The 23,528-nt window shown below is 31.5% G+C and overlaps 1 protein-coding gene across 1 annotated transcript; it reads left to right on the top strand.

Moving 5' to 3' along the window:
- Positions 1 to 21,441: 21,441 nt before the first annotated feature.
- On the top strand, positions 21,442 to 23,263 carry LOC105798272 (AAA-ATPase ASD, mitochondrial). Its single transcript, XM_012628273.2, has one exon. The coding sequence runs from the start codon at positions 21,482 to 21,484 to the stop codon at positions 23,045 to 23,047; it is 1,566 nt and encodes a 521-aa protein (XP_012483727.1). The 5' UTR covers positions 21,442 to 21,481; the 3' UTR covers positions 23,048 to 23,263.
- Positions 23,264 to 23,528: the final 265 nt, after the last annotated feature.

Below are 23,528 nucleotides of genomic sequence, written 5' to 3'. Positions count from 1 at the left end.
AGTTTCCAAGCAATTTCCAGAGTAATTTCTAGGTCGCCAATAATGACCAATGGCTTATCAGATAAAGCAATTGGCGATGTGACTTGAGTAATGCATTGCAGAGTCAGCGAGACAGTCATAGGAGATTTTATAAGAGTTTCATGTGAATTTGATGTGATTAGGTGGCGACTTACGTAAGAAGGAAATGAAAACATTTAGTCGGTGACCATTTTTATGGTCCTCTTTTTGGTTAAACCGGTTGACCCAATGATGTCATGCTGCTAGATATCACAATTTGTTAGAAAAATAACTTATGCACGGTAGAATTTAAAGTTTTCCATAAAAATTGATGATATTTACAGTTTTAAATTTCATCAAATTGAATATTTGTGTTTTCTGAATTAAGGAAATTTGCCAAAATTTGAATCTAGTATTTAAACATTTTTGACTTTTAATCGAATGATTTTTCTTTCTATTTTCAAACATTCAATGCTTAGAGAGTGAGTTTTATTTAAGAAGATGAAAACGAGACTTTCTAAGTCTCTCTGAGAAAATCTAAAGCTAATGTATTCAATCTCAAAAATTGGAATTTTAATTGCCAATGAATATGCAATTATAATCTCACAAATTTTAATAACAAGTACTCACGAAAAATAGAATTTAATTGAGTGGGTTTTATTTAATAAGTGTTTATTTGACTAATCCTCAATCTTTATTTATAGAGAAAATAATAAGAGTTTTAGTAGAACAAAATTTAACTGAATTGTAATATTTTACGAGGAAACACGACCCCCACAAGGAGTGTATATGAAGGGGGTAGCTAGGGGTGTGAAAAAAATTTTAAACCGAAAAAATTGAAGTGAAACGAACTGATGTTGTTTTTCGGTTTAATTAGTTTTTATGCTTGGTTTATTTGGTTTAATCAATTAATTTTCGATTTTGACATTTTAAACCGAATAAATCAATTAAGGTCATAACTCATAAAGCAATAAGCTTATAACCTATTTATATACCCAAACTCAAATTTAAACCTTAAACCCAAATACTCATTAAAATCAATATTTTTAAAAGCTGAATCCATTAAAATTTAAAACTCAATACCCATTAATATTTAAAACCAAAATTGATAATTTAATTTTGATCATTTAATATATAAAAGATCAAATTGATATATACCCGTTAACAAGAATAGAAGACATGAAAATGATATGTTGACCATGGAAGAAAATCATTTTTTAAGTTCCTTAAAATTGTTTGATTTAATTTTAATATTTTATAATAAAATTGAAATAAAATTAAAAGTAATATGTTATACCAAATTGAAGAAAGAAAACAATTATGTAACAACTCAAACCCGGCCTAAACGTTAGGATCAAGTCTGAAGAGTTACATTAACGTTATTAGAAAAACTAGCTTTTATAAACACAGTAAAAAAAAAAACGTCTAAAATATTATAACATTCCTAAAAACCCAACCGATAATTCAACAATCTTAGAAAGTCCTAATGCAAATAAAATACTAAAATTACAGATAACATAAAAGGTGATAAAGCAGAATGACCGAGCTTCCATTACACCGACCTGATCAAGACTGTGAGTTACCTATAATTCCATCAACAGAAAAAATGAGTTTATAACTCAGTGTGTAACCGATATAAATTCAATTAGAAGTATAAATATAATAGTATATTCCTAAACTCGTGTTCAAATCAGAATCAGAGGATATCCAGTACAGTCTTAACCAGTCAAAGGAATATCAGAACAGTTCAAGTTCAGATACAGACCAAATAAAAAACAGATGCAGTTTTTCCTACCCCCATCCTCTACACACGATCTCCGACCAACCCAACACACCATTAAGAGAATTTAAATACCCATCTAGCCCTACACACCACATAATGTTGGTCTGACATGTTCAACGTGATTGTAGACTAGCTGCCAGATCAAATTATGATAAGACACCAGATTCACATATAAATTGTAGCTTAGCCACTGAACTAGAACATATCACTTCCTCTTTTACAAAATTCCCACCCAATGTAAATGTAGATTACGAATGTCAAATATTAAGAACGTATACATAGTTATGCAGATACAGTTCATAGTCAAGTAGTATAGATCAATATCATCAACAGTCATCCTAATTAGTATGCATTTAGATAGTGAATTATTCAGTCTCGGACCATTAGATAACAACTTATACGGTTTAAATCAAGTCATATGTACACTACAGAGGCCTACTCTCGCGTCAAACGACGCTTACAGCCCCAAGGATAAATCTCACTTTTGATCCACACGCCCGTGTGAGTTTACACGGCCTAAATGACTGGCTTGTATGGTTTACACAGCCTGACACACGCCTATGTCGCATGCCCGTGTAGTCTTGAATCGCAAACAGTGGGTCACATGGCCTGGACACATGCCCTTGTCTCTAGCCCGTGTGGTCTTTAATGACAAACAATGAGCCATACGGCCTACCACACGACTTAACACATGATCGTATGATGCACACGACCTACCACACGGCCTGGCACATGGTCGTGTGGCGTTGATAATCATGGTTTTCAGAGTCTAAATTTTGCAAAGACTCGGGTTTTTAGTATGCACCTGATGTAGTTTTTGATGTAAGAGTAACGTAGAGGAACCCCGGACCCTAGAATGACCATCCAATAACTAATTCAACAACTATTCTCAATGAACACAAGAATTAACGTACAAAACTAAATCTTATGTCGAAAAACTTTAACATGACCTACCTACTCGGATTTCAACACTCACCTCGTATGCAATTGTGAAAATGGAACTAACGTGTTGGTGAAACAGAGAATTCGAGTAGCAAAATAATTTCAACCAAAGAAAAAAACCAAAAACTCACAGAATGAAAAGAATTTACGATAGAACTTACACAGAGATCTTTCAACGACGCAATGAACAACGTAAAACCCTCAATTACTCCCGGTAGCCACTTTACAGACATATCAAAAAGAAAAAAAAAGAGAAGGAAATAAAAATGAAAAAGGGAAGGAAAGAAAAGAAAGGAAGGAGAATGGAAAAGAGAAAAGAGAGAGGGAAACGTTAAATTCTATTTTAACTACCGATAAGATTTCTAACATTTAGCAAAAATATTCCTTAACGCATACGTTGAGAGTCAAATATAGGATCAAGTAGAATACAGAAGCTTAACTAGTGAACCAGCAGACTCATTCTTGACACCAATTTACATAGAATTAAACTTATGTAAATAGTTCAAGGATAGATATTAACTTAGAATAAAATAACAAAATTTTCCAAAGATGCGACTCAAACCCCTGACCTCAAACACATAAACAGTAATACATAGCCACAAAAACAAAGATCTAATTACAACAAAATTCAACAGTTAGACATTCAAATTTTTGGGGCGTTACAAGTTATATGAAAAAAATAAGTGAAATAAAATTATAAGTAAATTAAAATTTCTTTTTCCAACTCAAAAAAATCTAAAATCCAAAAATCTAAAATCGAAAATTTTCGGTTCATTTTATTTGGTTTTGCTCCTTAGGTCGGTTCGATTTATTCGGTTTACATGGATAATTTAATTTATTTGGTTTTTGGTATAAAAAACCCGAACCAATCAAATGCACACCTTTAGCGGTAGTAGCAACACTCTTTTGGAACTAGGGTTTTGCCTCCCCTTCCTTCTAAATCGGGGCTATTAGGCCTTGTCATGCATCGGGTTAATTATATGTGTTATATGGTCTTTAAACTAACTCATATAATTTGTCTAACCCAATGGATATATTTCCTAAACCCAAAAATATTATTTATTCATTTAATTAATTAAATTAATTAAACTAATTAAATTATACCCTAAACCAACCCAATTTTAATTCCGTTAAAGTCATGTCAACTTTACCATACTAAAATCTATGAGCAAGTTAATTTGATTAACTTGTTCTTATGAAACTATTATGACTTAATTAATTTAATTTCCACTTAGAACTCCAATAATTTAATAACAAATTAATTAAATAACAATTCAAGAAATTAATTAATTTTTGAGTCAATCTCTTGTTCATATTGAGAAAATGTATTCATTGTAGATAGCGATACATGCGATCTATTTCTGTAGTTCGTCATTTCACATTTTTTTAATATTTTTTTAATGCAAACTATCAAGGTTATATTGAACTAGTGGAAAGACCCATTAGACATATATAATTAGGGCTCAAATAATTTGTGATTAGGTTTCGACTCTTCGTCTATTAATTACAACATTATTTAATTATGTGATTCCACTAAAGTATCATAATTAAGGTTCTGTCCGATGTTCTGTCAGTCCAAACAATCATACTTATATCCTCTTGCATTACAATCTGGCCATATAATGCAACTTAATATTAGTCAAATCTTAAGCAATAAAAAAAATCAATATTTGTTTATACATTTTACTTTAAGTGAAAAAATCATTAAAGACAATCATATAAAAAATTAAATTAATCATATTAAAATATTTATTTAGTCAATCATATGAAATTTACAATTAAATAATGATGGAAAAATTACACCAAAAGCACAAATCCTAACGTTAATCCTAAAACTAAGGAATGTTGAGTTATTTTCTAAAGTAACAAATATCACTTTACTATTCAACATCTTCTAATTTCTTTCGGTTCCCAAAATGAGCATGGGTTAAGGTTTGTATCAAATACAACCATCGAATTTAGAAAGACACAAAAACCCAAAAACATGAAAATGAGACCACCTTTATTGGCATCATCAAAACCTTATAATATTGAGAGAATATGGGTGAGTCTCCTATCCCAAAATTTTATTTTATATAATAAACTACCTCGTTAATCCTCTTAAAATATTGTCATTCCTATTTAATCGGAAAGATGACTGGGCATGTAATGTGATCAATCCTAGTTTAAGTAAACCATTATTCAAAGGCCAGAAGCATGGCTTCCCCACGTACCAAGCCCGCTTCCCTTGAAAACTAAGGTCTTCATCTCGCTAATCTCTATCGTTACTGACACCTCGTGCCACTTCGATGGCACTATCAACCGTTTCCTCCTCCGCTTACTCGACTCCCAATCCCCTACTAATCCCAAGCCCACCAACTCCATCGCTTCTTCGTTGTGTTTACATATATGTACTCCAAACAAAAACACGAATGATAGAAATGATTTCTTCTTTCCCTTTTAATTTGCAACTGGAAGGGGAGGCAGTGCAGGGAACAAGCTCAGAGTGTCGCGGGGTTTATCGATGGTGGCTACGGTGAATTGCATGAACAAAATGGGAGCCAAGAATCTCTACATAATTTCAGTCAAAGGAATCAATGGGTGTCTCAACACTCTCCCAGTTGCGTCGGTGACATGGTCATGGCCACCGTCAAAAAAGGAAAGCCTGATTTGAGGAAGAAGGTGTTGCCCACCGTCATCGTTTGACAATGTAAACCTTGGCGTAGAAAGGACGACGTCTGCATGTACTTCAAATGTGAAAAACAATTCCTTTGTTTCCCCATCTTTATGTCTTCAGTTGCTTCTTTTGATAATGGGGGTACCAGATTTTGATTTTGGTTGCTCTTTAATGGGAAGCATAGAGTAAACGAAAATCACCAGTTTTAAAAAGCATGATGTCGTTCTTTATCTATCGCATTGTGTTACTGGTATATTTGAATTAGTTGTTACCATGTAAAACTAATATTTGTGTTTCATTGTGAAACTTAGTTTGGGTTATCTATATGTTTACAGATAATGTTGGTGTTATTGTCAATCCCAAGGGAGAAATGAAAGGTAAGCCAACCCATCATCTTCATTCTATTTTGACACACCTAGTTAGAATAATATTTGCTTATATAATTGTGGGGTTCCAAATGGAGTTTCTGGTTCTTTTGCTTTTGCAATGTTAGATATGAAATTCGAGAATATAGTTAATTCTATTGTTTGAAGTATCATGTTGATTTCATGGTTTGTTAAGTTCTGGAAACAAATCATTATTGAGTTTTGTAGCTAGGTATGTGTCTTTTTTACTCCATTAATGCAGTTGCAGCTGGAATGGGAGAGTGGGAAAGTAATGCCTTTGATGCCATTATTTTGATAATCAATTGCCACATGGATGAAGTTACTATATGGCTCTTTTACTTGACTGCCTCAAATAGAAGTTAAGAACGATGAATTCGACGTTCTTAAACGAAAACTTTGCCAGTCTTACTAGAAAATGCCTACTTATCGTAGTGTTTCTTAACCGGAGATAGCGTAGGCACCAACATCACTCACCATCTAGCAGTCTAGGCTTGCAGAGTTGGGTTTGAAACATTGAAGGTGATGGGACTTATTTGCATTCATCCATTCTTTGGTGGAAAGGAGAGAACAGCGGAGGAAGAAGAGCTAATGGGTGCATTCTTGGCGTTTGTTCTGAGAACAATGTTTTGCTGGAAGACGGTGTTATCCTAATGTTCGGACCACGATCACAAATTATTGAATGTGAATGAATGAGCGCTTCAAAAGTACTTTTGAAAAAAAATCTGTGTTAAATAAGTTGTTTTTGGCCGGAATTTTTTATTTTCTAAAAGTATTTTTGGAAAGCATTTCTGAAAAGCAGAAGTTAAAATTTTTCGCTTTTCCTGTTCCAAAAATATTTTTGGTGCTTAATTACTTTTTCATCCCTCCAATAACATAGTATTTTTCTTTTTTTTCTTGGTGCTTAATTACAAATGTATTAAAATCATTAATTAAAAATAATTTTTTTAAAAATACTAAATACAAATATTTAATGGTTATATTTAAATATTTAAAATATAGTTTATATATTCTAATTAAATTTTATAAATAATTAATATTTATTGCTTAAAAGATTTAAAATTTATATTTCATATATTAAAATATTAACAACAAGTTATAATATTTTTTTATATTCTTACTAAAATATAATAATATTAACTAATTTAAACATTATTTAAATGCATATTTGTTACTTGATAATAACATGTCTAAAATGGACATTTTATTTCTCAAAAGCATTTTTTGACAGCAATGCTAAACACTCAAATTTTAAACCAAACTTTTCAAAAATACCTCTGAAAAGTACTTTTCCACAACACTTTTCAAAAGCATTGCTAAACTAGCACTGAATGCTGAGGATATATCTAGGTTGGATTTTTCGAAGATATGAAGAATCCAGAAATACGATTTAGGGGTAAATTTATATTAGCATATTATTGATATATTTTTTTACAATCCAAATCGATCAACTTAAAAATTGATATAATAAATATTATAATAATAAATTATAATAAAATTTAAAATTATATAGCTAAATAGCTAATTGCAATACAATCATTCATCTTTAGTGGAAACAATGATTATTTAATTAATAAAATATCAAATGCTATATATATATATATAGAAATTTAATTAAGAAATACTTTAAGATTTACATATTCATATATAAAATCTTAATAAAATTATAAACCCTAAACCTTAAAATTTGAGAATTTTTTTGAGTATTTATAAATAATATAGAAGTATAGAACTATAAAAGAAATTAAGTAAATAGGTCAAAATATTTAAAGAATACCTTGAATTGTTTTCTTGTTCTTCTTATTTGGTGATAATATCTTCTTTATCTTATAATTTGTTAATCACTTTCTCCCACTTCTATTTGTTTTTAGTTTGTTCTAGGTTGTTTTCTTTTTTAATTTTATGGGCAAAAGTTTTTCTCTTTATATATTTAAAATTGATGATTTATTTTTTAGTGTAACTTCCTTTGAAAGCTTTAAAATTTGAAATTTCTAAAATAAGTTATTTTATAAGACATAAATATATATTTATAAATATTTTAAACTTTAAAAGGAATTGATGTTTTCTTTAGATCGGGGGTAGAATTTAAATTTTTAGAAGGTTTAATGTAATAAAAGTTCATCTTAAAGAGAGTATTATATAAATTTCTAAAAAACTAGGGGGTAATGACCCCACCTGCCCCCTTATATCTGCCAATAGCGGTGGTGGGTGGAATTGACCCATTGAAAGATTGGAAAGGAAGTACTAAGAATTTATTTTCAATTTAGGTTTCTCAACGTTTTTTGCATGTAAAACAAAATGAAAACGAATATTGACTCACTGATTATCTAAATGTTTAACTAATATTAAGTAGCATTACGTGGTTAGATCGTAGTATGAGAAGACAACTTATATTAATAGATAACCTAAACACATCTTTAGTCTAATTGAAATTGAGCAAATCGATTGAAATATTAATATGCTACCTATCAAATCTAAATGGAAGGTACATTGTCTTTGGTATCATAATGGATGACTCCCAGAAGATAAAGACATGAATGTGACTGACTGGACTGATAGTACATCGAACAAGACCCAAGTAGAATATCCTAGATTCGTTTATGAATTTATCCACTTGTGATATTCATAATGTGACTTACTTCAATTCTGAGTAAATGATTGACTATGTGTGCTTGACTCGTATACTTTGATGTATTGATAGTTTTTGTTCAATTGATAATAGAGCCGAAAGCTAGTATGTAGGGTATAGAACTTCTACATGACATAGCTTCACCTGCAATAGTGGAACCAATAGCCCAATAAATGGTAATTGACATCCTCTCATCGGAATTACATGATAGATAAAAAGCAACATGGTCACGAGTTATTTGTCTTAAAGATAAATGATTTAATTGCTATTTGTTAGTAATTGACATTTCATGAAGGAAGATGTAATGATTACCATAAATAAAATAGGATCATATTGGGAGAACAAATTTATCCCAAATAGATGAAGGATATCATATGAGGGTGACAAACTTATGACAAGGTCATTGGACGAGCATTGAATAAGTAACTTTCATAATGATATATAATAAGGGAGAGTTCAATCATGATACCATAGTGGAAGGACTCCATGATTAAATAATGTTGTAATTAATATGTGAAGAGCCAAAACTTAATTACAATTATTTGAGCCCTAACTATATATGTCCAATCGGTCCCTCTATTAGCTCAAGATAACCCAGAACGAATTGCATATAGAACCAATATTGTGTAATGAATGAAAACAACAAGAGAAATGGATCACATCTATAACTATTTACAGTGAATATATTTTCTCACTAAGTACAAAACATGACTTAGAAATTAATTTAATTTCTTTGAATTATTATTTAATTGATTGTAATTAAATAATTGAAGTTCGATGTGAGAAATTAAATTAATTAGTCATCATAGATTTATTGAATGAGGTGATTAAATTTATTTCCTCATAGATTCTAATATGGTAAAGTGTCATGACTTTAATGTAATTAACATTGGGTTGAGAGAATAATTTAATTGGGAAAATTAATTTAACTAATTAGGTTTAATTAATCAATTAATTAGTATTTTGGGAAATAGATAATAACTATTGGGTTGGATAAATTATAAGTGTTGGATAAAAATTCGGATAACACATAAAATTTATTCAATACACGAAAGGCCTAAAAGGCCCCATTATTTGAGAGGGGCGACAAACCTTAGTATTCCCTAGGCTATGTCGTTGCCCCTTGTGTTGCAACTCTAGTGGAACACCATATTTTCTGTTAAATTATTATTATTTAATTATGAATTATTCAAATAAGAATCTTGTATCATTTCTCTATAAATATGAACTATGAGCTAACCTATTTACATAACTTTTGTATGTGTCATTATTCTGTCAGAAAATAGAAGTAAATTATTTTAGATTAAATTCTATTTTTTGTTAAAACTCATAGTTTCTAGTTCTACAGAGACATTTAACTTTCCCACTGAAAGTTAATTTTTTTTTCATTATGTGCACTTGGCTCGTTTTGTTTGAGTCCACTCTTAAAGCAATTCAAGGTTCAAGGATAATGAAGAAGCCCATTCGGTAGAAAGCCGAGAAACGATTTAGGCGCCTCGTACAAAGCACATGTACTAATTTAGTTAAAATGTTTATTGCTATAAATACTATAAGACTCGGTTTTAAGGAAAAAATTAAACTTCTAGTATGCCTTAAAATATTATTTTCTAATCCAATTTTTCCAACACGGTCATCTTTTTGTTATGGAGAAAATGGTTGAGTGACCATTTTGGACAATTTTCTAATGGCAATGACTAAATTTGACAAAAAAGATTTTGAGTGACCAAAATAGAAACGACTCTATTTAGGTTGACTAACAGGGTAGTTTATCCTATTTAATGTTGATCAATAGTGAATACCTAATTACTAATATCAGGGTTGTAATAAATGTGGACGCAATCGCTAATTCAAGATGAAAATGGTTGTGATGAGCTCGACTTTTGTAACTCCATAGTCGAGGAAGCACTTATATCTAAAGTTGTCCATGGGTCAAGTTGTTACCCGATATCGAAAAAGAAATTTAACTTTAGGCTCATTTTGGGCTACCCTAGCTCATCTCATAAGTCCATTTCACTGTTCATAATATTAATAAAAAATTTAAAATATATTTTTATATTAATATATATGTATAATTAAAAAAATATATTTTTAATTGTTTAAATCAAATTTGATCCTTGTTGAGTTTGCCCAAGACAAGAAAATCCTAGTCCAAACTCGGTCTAAGTCAATTTGAACGGGTTGCTCGACCCTTGAACAATTCTACTCATATTGGATTTATTTGAATTTTTTTTTATAAATTTATGCATTTTCGTTATAATTTTTTTTGAATATTTAAATTATTTTGAATTTATTTATGCATTTTTAATTTCTTTTTTGAAATTATCAGAATTAGAATCAAATTGACATAATCTATGAATACGAAGGGCTAAATTTATTATTATATAAATTAAAAAGACAGACATGTCATTCTTTCATTTTCTTTTTAATGTTTGGGTAACCAAAAAACTTATTAGATTTGTATAGAAAATAAATATTTTAATAGAATATTTTGGTCAATTACTTTTAATAGTTTTGTTGATGGATTTTCGATTCTTTCGAAAGAAGTCTTTGAAGTGTCATCCATATTAGAGTTGGTAAACCTTTCAATAGGTCGGTATTTTCTTCGGTTGTTTTCTAGCTCTGACAAGAGCTTGGTTGCCTTGAAAGGCTGTCTAAAGAGAAAACAAGTTCAATAAAGTGGGAGCACCTTGATGTCCACGGAACCAACTAAAAATTTGACTTAGGCAAGTGCACTTATCAATTAATAGTATAGCTATGGTGAGTAAAGATATCGTTTCAACGAAGACTAAAAATACTAGTAATTATTGTCTTTTTATTATTTAATCGAATAATTCGAGTGATTGATTAAAAACTAAAATTAACTAAATTAATTAACTAACGAACATGGCAAAGAACAAATCACGAAAATAACTGATTAACGACCAAGAAGTGAAACAATACTTAGGAAAGAATTCACTTGGATTTCATTTGTCATTATCAATCTAAATTTCGCAAATTCTTTACTTAGTAACTTGATTAATAGAAACCCCTAAATTATGCTAATATCTCTTTCGAGAGTAAGAGCAACTGACTCAAGGTTGATTAATTGAAATTTCTTTCTAATTAAAACTCATATTATCACATTAACTCGTACTATGGATTCCCCTATTAGATTTGACTCTAATCCGATAAATTTATGTCATCCTATTTCTAGGATTGCATGTAACTCTACTCAATTACGCAAGATCTACTCTTAAACAAGGTCTATCCAACCTTTGATTTAAGTACATCAAACATGGATTAATAATCTAGAAATTTCAAACCAAGAACTAAACACATATAATTGAAAATAAGAAACTAACTATTTATTATGTAAAATAAAATCAAACGACAGAATCCATCATAGGGTCCATCTCCCTAGGTATTTAGAAAATTAGTTCATACTTGAAAATAAAAACATCCAAGATACAATATAACTGAAAGAAATAAAGAAACTCATGACAATCTCCTAAGAAATCAACTAGTAATATTCAATCTTGACGAAAATCTACTCTAGAGTTGGCTTCAATGGTGTTTTTAAGTTGTTTTCTTGAATATTCTATGACGGCTCTCTCTTATCTTCTTATTTTTGTCATTATACGTCTTAAAATGCCCGAAAAACCTAAAAATCATGATTTTCCGTAGTTTAGAGTGCAAATCTGCGAAATCAAGATGACTTACCACTTGGCTGTTTGGAATGGGTTAGCCTGTGTGGCTCTTGTAGCTTGCTCTGATTTTCTGGTATTCGCTAGTTTTTCGCTCCTTTTGATCCCAAGTGCTTTATTAAGCATAAAAACATGAATTTAAAGGATTAGGAGCATAAGATTTACAATTAACATTGAATAATCACCCAAAAATGTATTAAGAATGAGATTAAAATATGTTACTTTTAACACTTATCACACCTTGTCAGGTGCCTGAAGAGGTGGACTGTACATGCACGCACGACCACCTATCAAAAGAAATCTTGACATTTGCAATTGGTAGGATTTGAACCCGTGCTCTACAACATATACAACATTTTTGAGCTAACTAGCCTAAGTGATAGTGTTCTTGCCCATAGCTACCTATATTCTTTATAGCATGAATTCGAACCCCACTAAGCATAAAAATTGATATTTTCTTGGTGGGTGACTATGTGCCTTGAACGGTCTGCCTCTTCAAGCACTTCCACTCTATTGAACCTGAAGCCTCTTTAGGCACCTGAGCTTTTGTTAAAGTTGGAAGACAAAATCCTATAAAAAAAAATACTTACTGTGTTGAGGAGTTTATTAACTCTAAGTAGACGGCACTTCGAAAATTTCTCCTTAAATTCCTCAATAAATTTATTTAAACAGAGTTTATACATAATACATAAAGATAGTTATAGATGATTTATAGTTTCACATAACGATTCGAAAACCAGCACATGCTTTCCGAACAAATTGATTGCCAAACTTTATCATGTAAGATCATTTTATGCAGTTTCTATTTGCAAAAATCGTCTGAAGAATGAAACAAAACTTTACTAAGATTATTTTATGTAGTTTCTTTTTAGGTAACTTGGGTTGTATGTGGGCAAAATTTTTAAAAATTTCAAGGACTTAAATGACGTGGGAAACACTGAAATAGAATTCTTTCTCAATGGACTATATAGCCAAAGGAAATCTTCCTGGCTTTTACTACGTTGTGAAGGGCTGCTAGTCTTTTGGCTTTATTTAATGGCCACCTACGTAATTCAATACTCCTGGCTATGAAAAAGATATTATAAACAAAGACCGTGGAGACTCTGGAAATTAGAGTCAGTACTTTCAATATGAATCCTATGAAAAATTACAACTTTTAGGAGTTGCAGAAAAAATTATTGCTGATGACGCGAGAAATGTGTTCTTATTTAGGTTCAACAACTATTAGACTCGTAAATTAATATATATATATATATATATATATATATATATAAATTTATTATCAATTGAAAAGAGGGTAATTGTTTAATCTAATAAAGTATTGAATTACATTAGATTATGACGCATTCATTATATAGTATTATTTTAATATAAAAAGTTTAATATAGAAATATATTTATAAGAAAAATTATAAATAAATAAAAATTTAAATAAAATGGTGAAGTTGAGATATTTAATATCTTATTGTTTTAAGTTCAAATCCCATTATGTGTATATTTTTCTTAATTTTATATATAAAAAAAATCCTCATAATAATAATTGTTACTTTATAAAAATCTAGATTTGGGTAAGTGTTAAAATAGTTGAACTTGTAATGTGCCAAGGGAAGTGTCCACTTCTTTCACCACTGCGAAAAAACAACACCTTGCCATATTTTGAGATTAGCAATTTATTGAACCAGATAATTGGGTTGTATTGACATCGTGGAATGATTTATGCCCATCAATGAAGATCAATTCACTTGGAGTAACACACCCAAAGCATCGGATCAGATTGCTTATATCAAATCCCTTAGGTCAAGGAAGTTGGGTCAGATCAAAACTAGAAGATTTATCTGCCAACAATCCATTTTACTTTGCTCATTAGTATTATATTATATTTAGCTATTTTAGTTGTTCTTTAGAGGGATCGTGTGTAACACCTCCTGCTTAACCCGATTGCTGGATCTGAGCTACGGGATGCCACATTCATTGTTGGATCAACTACAATCTCAAGTCAACAAGTTACAAATACTATAATATTCAATATGTATTTATGACATGTTACATAATCAATTCTGGGGTTTAAATAAGCTTACAAAAGCTCTTTCGATAACCCGAGGCCATTTGAGGAATTAATATAAAACTTTCAAACTTTCTCAAGTTGGCATCGCTACCATGAAAGGGTCACGTCGCGACTTCAATTATGCAATGTTGTGACTTTGAAGGTAGGAGGGTGACGTCGCGGTGCTGAGGCCTAATGTCGCGACTTCCATAGGGTGGTGTTGCAACATTGAAGGCAGCTCCCTACAAAAAATTACATAATTTGGTTCAACCTGCCAATTTGCAAATCTTATTTGGTTTTTAAACCTTAAATTGCAATTCTACTCAACATATATTCCCATTCACATAACTTAAACATTTCAACCTTAAGATACTTACATATATATATTTTATATACAACTCATGTACCATAAGTCAAACCAACCATTATGTCCAAAATACCAAATTAACAATTTACTACTTAAAATAGACTCAATCCTGGGTACATGCCACATATTGAAACATAAAGAACTGTACGAACATTGTTGAGTTGAGAGTTATGGTTTGGATGTTAGATCAATCGTCAAGACTTTGAAATCTTCTAATACCTGTGCACGAAATAAACAAATTGTACGTCGAGCGATAAAGCTTAGTGGTACTTCCATGATTCAAGTTAATAGCATAAGCATTAACATGAAGAGAATATAATCAACATATGATCAATTTTCAAACATTTCATTTATCATTCATGCATCAAATGCGAAAATTATGTACAATCTCATTCTACGAACCATATGCATATTTCATATATATAAATACATGATATACCAATTTTTATTAACATCCTATAGCCCTTATTTTTACTCATGTCATCCTGGGTTGCCCGGCAACGATGAATTTTAGAATTCAAATGTTCTACCATCCTAAGTGGCCTAAAAACGATGGCTATCACTGTTTTTATATTCTACCATCTCGGGTGGCTTGACAACAGTAGTTCTCTCTATTTCGATTTTTTATCATCTTGGATGGACCATTAATGATAGCTTTCACTGTTTGTATATTCTACCATCCAAATGGCTCGACAATGGTGGTTCTAATTATTTACATATTTTATCATCTTGGGTGGCCCTACAACGATGGTTTCCACTATTTGCATATCCTACCATCTCGGATGGCTCGACAACGATGATTTCCATCCTAAGGCATGCCAACTAACTTGAATCTACTTGGGACAGTTAGTAGGGTAACCATTGAATCAATACACATCATAACCACACATCATAGTGTTAGAACGCCAACACCCCTACAGCGCAGTGAAAAAAATAAAACATCCGGCGATCCTAACCATGGATCCATGTGTGAGGAACGAATCGGGGTGAAATAAAGATTTTGAATTACCAAATCTTTATTCTGAGTAGACAGCGACGCCTCGGGAATGAGTAATCTGATCTACTATCGAACCAAGCCGCAACCTATCGTGACTTCGACCTCTACGTAATCCACCCAGTTGACAATGAACGGAAGGAATCTCCAAAACTGTTTTGGAGAAGACTTTGCTTTGACGGCTGCTAGACCCACCAAACAAAGAAAAACAGGATTTTATATCTATTTTTAGGGTTTCTAGAAATTAAATAAATATAACAATGTTTTTAAAACGAAATTATAATTACATTAATTATAATAATGATTTCGGTAAACTATATATTTATTTGAATTTATATACGAACCAAATTCATGTTCTCATTATGTGTACAACAACCTTGTACATATAATGTATTCGATATTTGATTACCCAATTAAATTAATTCTATAATTAATTCAATTCAAGCGACAACCAAACACAATACCAACTATGTTTTATTCCGTTCATTTCAACTATAGGGTGTGACCCTGTAGGTTCTTGTAGCATTAGCAGTAATACTAGAACGATTCCAATGTTACAAACAATGAGTGGCACCTAGCAATGCATCATTGCTACCTAAGTCACAAGAAATCATGATTCTACATAACCTTTTTATAATTAACCTTTCATGCAATAATCCTTAAGTCCTTTATCTCTGGATTTGACACAAGTCATGGAATAGTCACACTTGCATAGTCCATTCCATGTTCCTTGATATCTTAAGTAGACTATGATATACAAATAAGTATGACATCTCATATCAGCTTATTTGAGCATGTCCATGCATTTCTAGTCTCACTCAATCAAGTAGCCTAAGATATTACTCCCATTATGTAGGAGGGACTTATCCTGTATCGATCAACCATATCCTTTTACATAGATCGTGGTATATCCAACATCAGCCTTTATAGAACAACCAGTTACGGTGTACATTTGACTGTATCAAAATATACAACTCACTATGTTGGGATTATGATGATCTCAAGTCTGAGGATCATATACATATTAATCACTATGAGTAATGTTCTGACAATTACATAATAATCTAAGAAAGATACTCATAACGGGTTAGTCCAATATGCTTTTCTCTAACACACATATTCATGCATCAATTTTGACACTCCATATCAATAACAACTCTTTATCATCAATCAACTACATGTTAGTCTTAATGCATTATTGTTGTCCTAGCCAACAATAATACTTGACTAATGACCTTTAAGAATAATCATATTATTCTTAGGACATTATTATAAAACAGTTTATTTATACACACAAAAAGAAACTGAAATAATAATGGTAACGCTTTATATTAATAAACATGATAAATCAAGTATGTTATTACAACCATCTCATGATTGATCTTTGGGCATACTCTAACACATAGTTTGTATCAAGCTCATTTATGTTACATTCAATCTAATCCTATTCTCAACATTCGAGACCAACATATAAATTAACTGAGTCATACAATAGTAATAAACAAACCTCAATAGGTGGTTTGCAACAATCACATATATGTATATATGCATATGTATGTGTTCATGTATTGAACTCAAATCATAAAATTAAAAATCAAAATTATTCACTACTAGTCTATGACTTTTGACTTTTCCTTTTCTTGTGAAGGCCCTGCGTCGTCTTTGGCTATGTCCGATAATTCAATGATAGAAACAAAATTAGTTTACATCCAATTAACATTCAAATACATAGTCAAACATATTTTGCACTTTATTCAATTTAGTCCATATATTATAAAGTTATCTAACAAGTTCAATTTACTTTTTAATTTAGTCCTTATCATTATCTAAGCTTATTAACTATCAAATTCAAACCTAATTCATCAATTTCTCTATAATGGAAACTTGTTGAAAACTTAACAATTGAACAAATTAATACATGGGCTAGCTAAATCAAGATCTCATGATTCAAATTCCATAACCATCAAAGAAAAATAGATTAAGGACCTTACTTGAATAAAAATGGTTGACTGGTTGAAGGATGAAGTTTTCTCTCTTGTTCTTTAATGGTGGATGGTGGAAGAAGATGAAAAACTTCATCTTTCCATCCACTATTTGCTATTTATACTAAGTTTATTTCTTAATTAAACTTAATTAAATTAGTTAATTATATTTTTTTTACTTAATTAATCTTAATTACAACAATTTATATGGTCATCATCATCATATTCTACTAAATTTAAAAGAGCAATAGTTTAATAACCATTTTGATCCTTTGGATAATTGCTACCTAGGTCCTCAAGTCTTTCTAAAATAAAACTCAATAACGATTAGACTTTTACAATTTAGTCCTTGATTTTTAATTAACTATATTTTTGGGTAAATTACTTAACCGACCTTCACTATATTTTTATAATAACTCTGTAAATGTTCCCATTTTACCTTTACAGACTTGGTTTATGAAAATAGGATTCTGAAACGACACCACTGAAAATCAAGTTGTTACACCGTGATTGATCTTCATTTTGTAGCAAGTCTCAAAAATCTTATATAATAAAAGCAACTTGTATATGTTTTGTATCGAGTTTTTGAGAGCACTTATTTGTTCAATTAGGAACGCTATATGTGAGAGTGTATTCTATTGGATCTGGTGCCATAAGTGTAGTATTTTCGTTTATGTACACTTGTAAATTTTTTGAACAGATTGGTTAATAAAATTATTCATGAATTACGTTAATACCCTTTGTATACTTTCCTCACATAGTTTTTGTGTGTAAATCAAAATAGAAGTAAATATTAGTTCATTGGTTGTCTAATGTTTAAACTAATATTAAGCGGTATTATTTGGTCGGATCGTAATATGAAAAGACAACTTATATTAGTAGATGAACCTAAATATGCCCTTAGTTTAATTAAAATGAGAGAACAAATTGAAAGAATCATATGTTGTCTATCAAGTCCAATTGGGAAGATACCTTGTCTTGGACATCAGAATTGATGACTCCCAAAAGATAGAGACATAGATGTGACTGACTGAACTGACCGAACATCGGACTGGACCTAAGAAAAATAGATTCTGAATCTGTTTATGAATTTTTTCACTTGTGACATTCAAAGTGTGGTATACTTCAATCTTAAGTAGATGATAGACTATGTATACGTGACTCATATACTTTGATGTAAGTAAAAGTCTGAGTTCAAATAGATAAGGAATCGAAAGCTGATGTGTTGGGTATACGACTTCTACGGTATTTAGCATCATTCACAATAGTGGAATTCATAGCCAAAGGCACAGGTAAATGATATTCTCTCATTGGAATTACATGATAGATGGAAAGTAAACATGACCATAAGTCATTCGTCTTTATGATAAATGACTTGATTATTATTTGTTAGTAATTGACTTTTCATGAAGAAAGATGTAATGGTTACCATAAGATAAAATAGGATCATATTGGGAGAGTGGATTTATCCCAAAGAGATTAAAGATATCCTGTGAAGGTAATGCACTTATGATAAGGTCATTGGACGAGTATTGATTGAGTTGATTTTGTAATGGCATGTTATTAGGGAGAGCTCAGTCATGATACTATAGTAGAATGACTTTGTTTTGATTAGGTTAAGAAAATATAATAAAGTCATTTTGATTTTGATGGAATTAGATTGGGTTAAGAAAATAATGTAATTGGAATAATTAATATATTTTGAGAATAAAAAAGAAGTTAATTGGGTTAGATAATTATATAGCTTGTTTTTAATTTACTTTAAAACTAGATTGCACATATCATTGTATCAATACATGAAAGGTCCATGGAGGAGCCCAATTATTATGCAATTGAGTGGCACACAGGGGTAGAACTCCCAATATGTGTCGCCTACCCCAATTAGAGTTCTAGTAGAACTCCAGTTTTCTATGATCCCATCTTCTTATTCTAGTAGAATTCTTGTGATTTTTTTCTATAGATAGGGTTTAGGGGATACCAAAAATTATAAGAAAATATATAAGGATACTCTGTCAAATTTTAGTGAAAATTTATTTGTGTTATTTCCTTGAACTCAATTAAGTTTTATTTTTCATGACAACTTGTTATTGAAATTTGTGAGATTATAATTGCATACTCCTTGGCAATTATAATTCTAATTTTGAGATTAAATTTATTAGTTTTAGATTTTCCTATAGAAAGTCTCGTTTTTCATCCCGTGTTTGGTTCTTAAATAAAATCCACTCTCTAAACATTTGAAAGTTCAAGAATAATGGGAAAAATCATTCGGTTAAAAGCCAAAACAATTTAAACATTAGATCTAAGTTTTGACAAATCTCTTTAGTTAAAAAAACACAAGTATTAAGTTTGTTGAAATTTAAAAATATAAATACCATAACCTAGGTCTAATTTTATGAAAAGCATTAAAATTCCATTGTGCAACTAAAATTATTTTTCATAACTAATTTTCCAACAAATTGTTATATCTAACCACTTTGCTTAAGAGGTCTCATTGGGTTAACCACTTTAACCAAAAAGGAGTTTGTCTGTAAAAATGCTCACCCAACTAAATGTTTTCATTTCTTTCTCAGGTAGGCCGCTACCTAATCCCATCAAAGTTCACTTAAAAAATTTTCGTGTCGCATCCTATAAATCTCCCATTACTTTGTGGTTGACTCTATAAAGCATACTCAAATCACATCTTATCACATATCTATATGAATTCATGAGAAGGGATTGCATGAAACCATGATTCTACGTTATCGCAACCCTTTCCAATAGGAGAATGACAAATAAGCTTTTTTCTCCTAATTTTTAGCATTTTGTTTGCCTGTAAAAATGTTCACCCAACTAAATGCTTTCATTTCTTTCTCAGGTAGGCCGCTACCTAATCCCATCAAAGTTCACATAAAAAATTTTCGTTTCTTATCCCATAAATCTCCCATTACTTTGTGGTTGACTCTACAAAGCATACTCAAATCACATCTTATCACATCTCTATATGAATTCTTGAGAAGGGATTGTATGAAACAGTGATTCTACGTCCTCCTTACCCTTTCTAATAGGAGAATGACAAATTAGATTTTTTTTCTCCTGGTTTTTAACATTTTTAGTTGGATTTGAATTTTTTCAGGAGGAGAAGGTTGAAAATGATAGGAAAAATCTAATTTGTCATTTCTCCTATTGGAAAGGGATAGAGATGACGTGGAATCACAATTTTATACAATCCTTTGCCGTGAATTCACTCTATCTACAAGAAGAGTCAAACAACTGAGAATTACTGAAACTTTACCAAATCACCTCAACAACTCTCCAAACGCTCAGATCACCGCTAGAATCTCTTTCTTCCTCCAACTCTTCATTGTGTACAAACAAACAAGAATGCCAATATTAGACAATATTTCTATATAAGTATTTTTTTTCTAATTTTAAATGAAGGGTACAAAAAGACGTTTCTACTTCTTTACTACATTTCTAAATGGTGCTAGCCTTTTACCCAGAGGCGAATCTAGGGGGGCTGGCAGCATCCTAGCCCCCCTAAAATGAAAAATTGTTGTTTGATCCTTAAAAATTTTAAAATTTTAAATTATTAGAGATAAAATTGCACTTTGACCCTCTAAAATTATGAAAATTTAATTTAATCCTTTAAAAATTATAAAGATATAAACTATTAAAAATTAAAATTTTTTGAGGGGAATAAAGATTTAAACTATTAAAAATTAAAATTTTATTTCGGTTCCCCTCGAAAATTTTTCTGACTTCACCCTTATTTTTACCTTCCTCCATTTTCCTTACCTAACGAGCCAATGGTCATTAATGGCGGCCTACATAAAGACAAACAAATTAGATTACGAACTATTAAAATATGGAAGAAGCAAATACCTGTGGACCACTTGGGAAATTGTATGGAAACTTGCAGCATGAATCATATCGAAATTACAACTTGAACACCAAGTAATAGGTAGTCCTTTATTACAATATATATAAAGTAGTTACCACAGTTCAAAAACACTTCCAAGTAACTTTAAAGAGTTTCAGAAAAAATGACGATGGTGGGAGAAATGTGGTCTCATTTAGGCTCTACAATGGGAACTTTGATGCTTGTTTATACCCTTTTTAAACAGTTCTTCCCTCACCATCTTCAAGACTCTTTTGAAAAGTATTTCAATAGAATTGTGAGATTTGCATACCCTTATGTCGAAATTACTTTTGATGAGTTCACTGGCGAACGCATGAAGCGCAGCGAAGCCTATTCCAGAATCAAAAGTTACCTCAGCGACAAGTCAACGGCATCGGCCAAGCGTCTCAAGGCCGATGTTGTGAAAGATAGCCAATCCGCAGTCCTTAGCATGGATTATAACGAAGAAATTACTGATGAATTTCAAGGCGTTAAAGTTTGGTGGTCTGCTAACAGAATTCTTCCAACTACACAACGGATTTCATGGTATCCTAATGATGATGAAAAGAAATATTACAGGCTTACAGTCCATAAACGCCATAGAGAATTGATCACTCAATCTTATATTAGCCATGTTATGATGGAAGGCAAGGAAATCGCGACGAAAAAACGGCAACGGAAACTTTATTCGAACAATCCGAGCCAGAACTGGTACGGATACCGAAGGAGCAAGTGGAGCAACGTCCTGTTCGAACATCCTGCGACGTTTGATACATTGGCAATGGATGCGAAACTGAAAGAGGAAATCAAGAACGATTTGATCAAGTTCAGCAAAGGGAAAGATTACTATGCCAGAATTGGAAAAGCTTGGAAACGTGGATATCTCCTTTATGGTCCTCCGGGGACTGGGAAATCATCGATGATTGCGGCAATGGCAAACCTATTGGACTACGATGTTTATGATCTCGAACTCACTGCAGTTAAGGAAAACACGGAGTTGAGAAGGCTTTTGCTTGATACGTCAAGCAAGTCGATTATCGTGATCGAGGATATTGATTGCTCTATCGATCTCACAGGCCAAAGGGAGAAGAAGACGGAGAAAGATGGAAACGAAGACGAGCCCTCGGATCCGGTCACCAAAAGGGTGAAAGAAGAAGAGAAAATGGAGAGTAAGGTTACATTATCGGGGCTTTTGAATTGTATAGATGGACTTTGGTCGTCTTGTGGGGGTGAAAGAATCATTGTTTTTACAACAAACTATGTTGAGAAGCTTGATCCGGCATTGATAAGGAGGGGAAGAATGGATAAACACATTGAACTGTCTTATTGTTGCTTTGATGCATTCAAGGTGTTTGCGAAGAATTATTTGGAGATTGATTCTCATTCATTGTTCGGAGAAATCGAATCATTGTTGGGGGAAACGAATATGACGCCAGCTGATGTTGCGGAGAATTTGATGCCGAAATCAGATTTTGACGATGTGGAAACTTGTTTGAAGAGATTGGTAGAAGCTCTTAAAGATGCTAAGGAGGAAGCAAAGAAGAAGGCTGAGGATGAAGCTCGTCTAAAGGCGGAGAAAGAAGAAGAAAAACAGAAGCAAAAATCTGTGAAAGAAGAAAAGGAACAATCTGGTAAAGATGACAAAGAAGTGAAAGAAAATGGTGTGGCACTGGAGGCTGCAGAAGTGAAAGAAAATGGTGTTGCCCATTAATATATGATTTAATCACTGTTCATATAGTGTTTAGTTGGTGGTGTCTCTATTTACTATGTTGGGTAAGGATTTATGTGTTACATTAGGACTATGTTTAAAAATATGAATCCGAATCCTTGTACTGATGTATTGCGTATTGAATTTGATTGTAAAAATGTAATGGGTTGAATTTGATTGTAAAATTAAATGCATGGGGTATTCAATTTGATCCTACAATTAGGAATATTAAGGTTGATTTCAACAAAACTTTAATTGGGTAATGTCACATCATTTCTTATTTTAACTTAAACACTCATGGTTTAAAAGGTTGGTGGTTTAATGAGTCAAGATGAAAAGTATAATTTCAATTCTTTCAAGACCTCCCAATTTTCCTTTCATGATTTTTAATCAAAATAGTTGTGCAATCCATAAATCTGGAATGAAGGTGGCTTATATAAATTTAGGCAGAGTATTAGCAAGATACTAAACACTTCTCTCCACC

Source organism: Gossypium raimondii, chromosome 9 (assembly GCF_025698545.1).
Source record: "Gossypium raimondii isolate GPD5lz chromosome 9, ASM2569854v1, whole genome shotgun sequence".
NCBI lineage: Eukaryota > Viridiplantae > Streptophyta > Magnoliopsida > Malvales > Malvaceae > Gossypium > Gossypium raimondii.
This window is presented reverse-complemented; position numbering and strand designations above follow the sequence as displayed.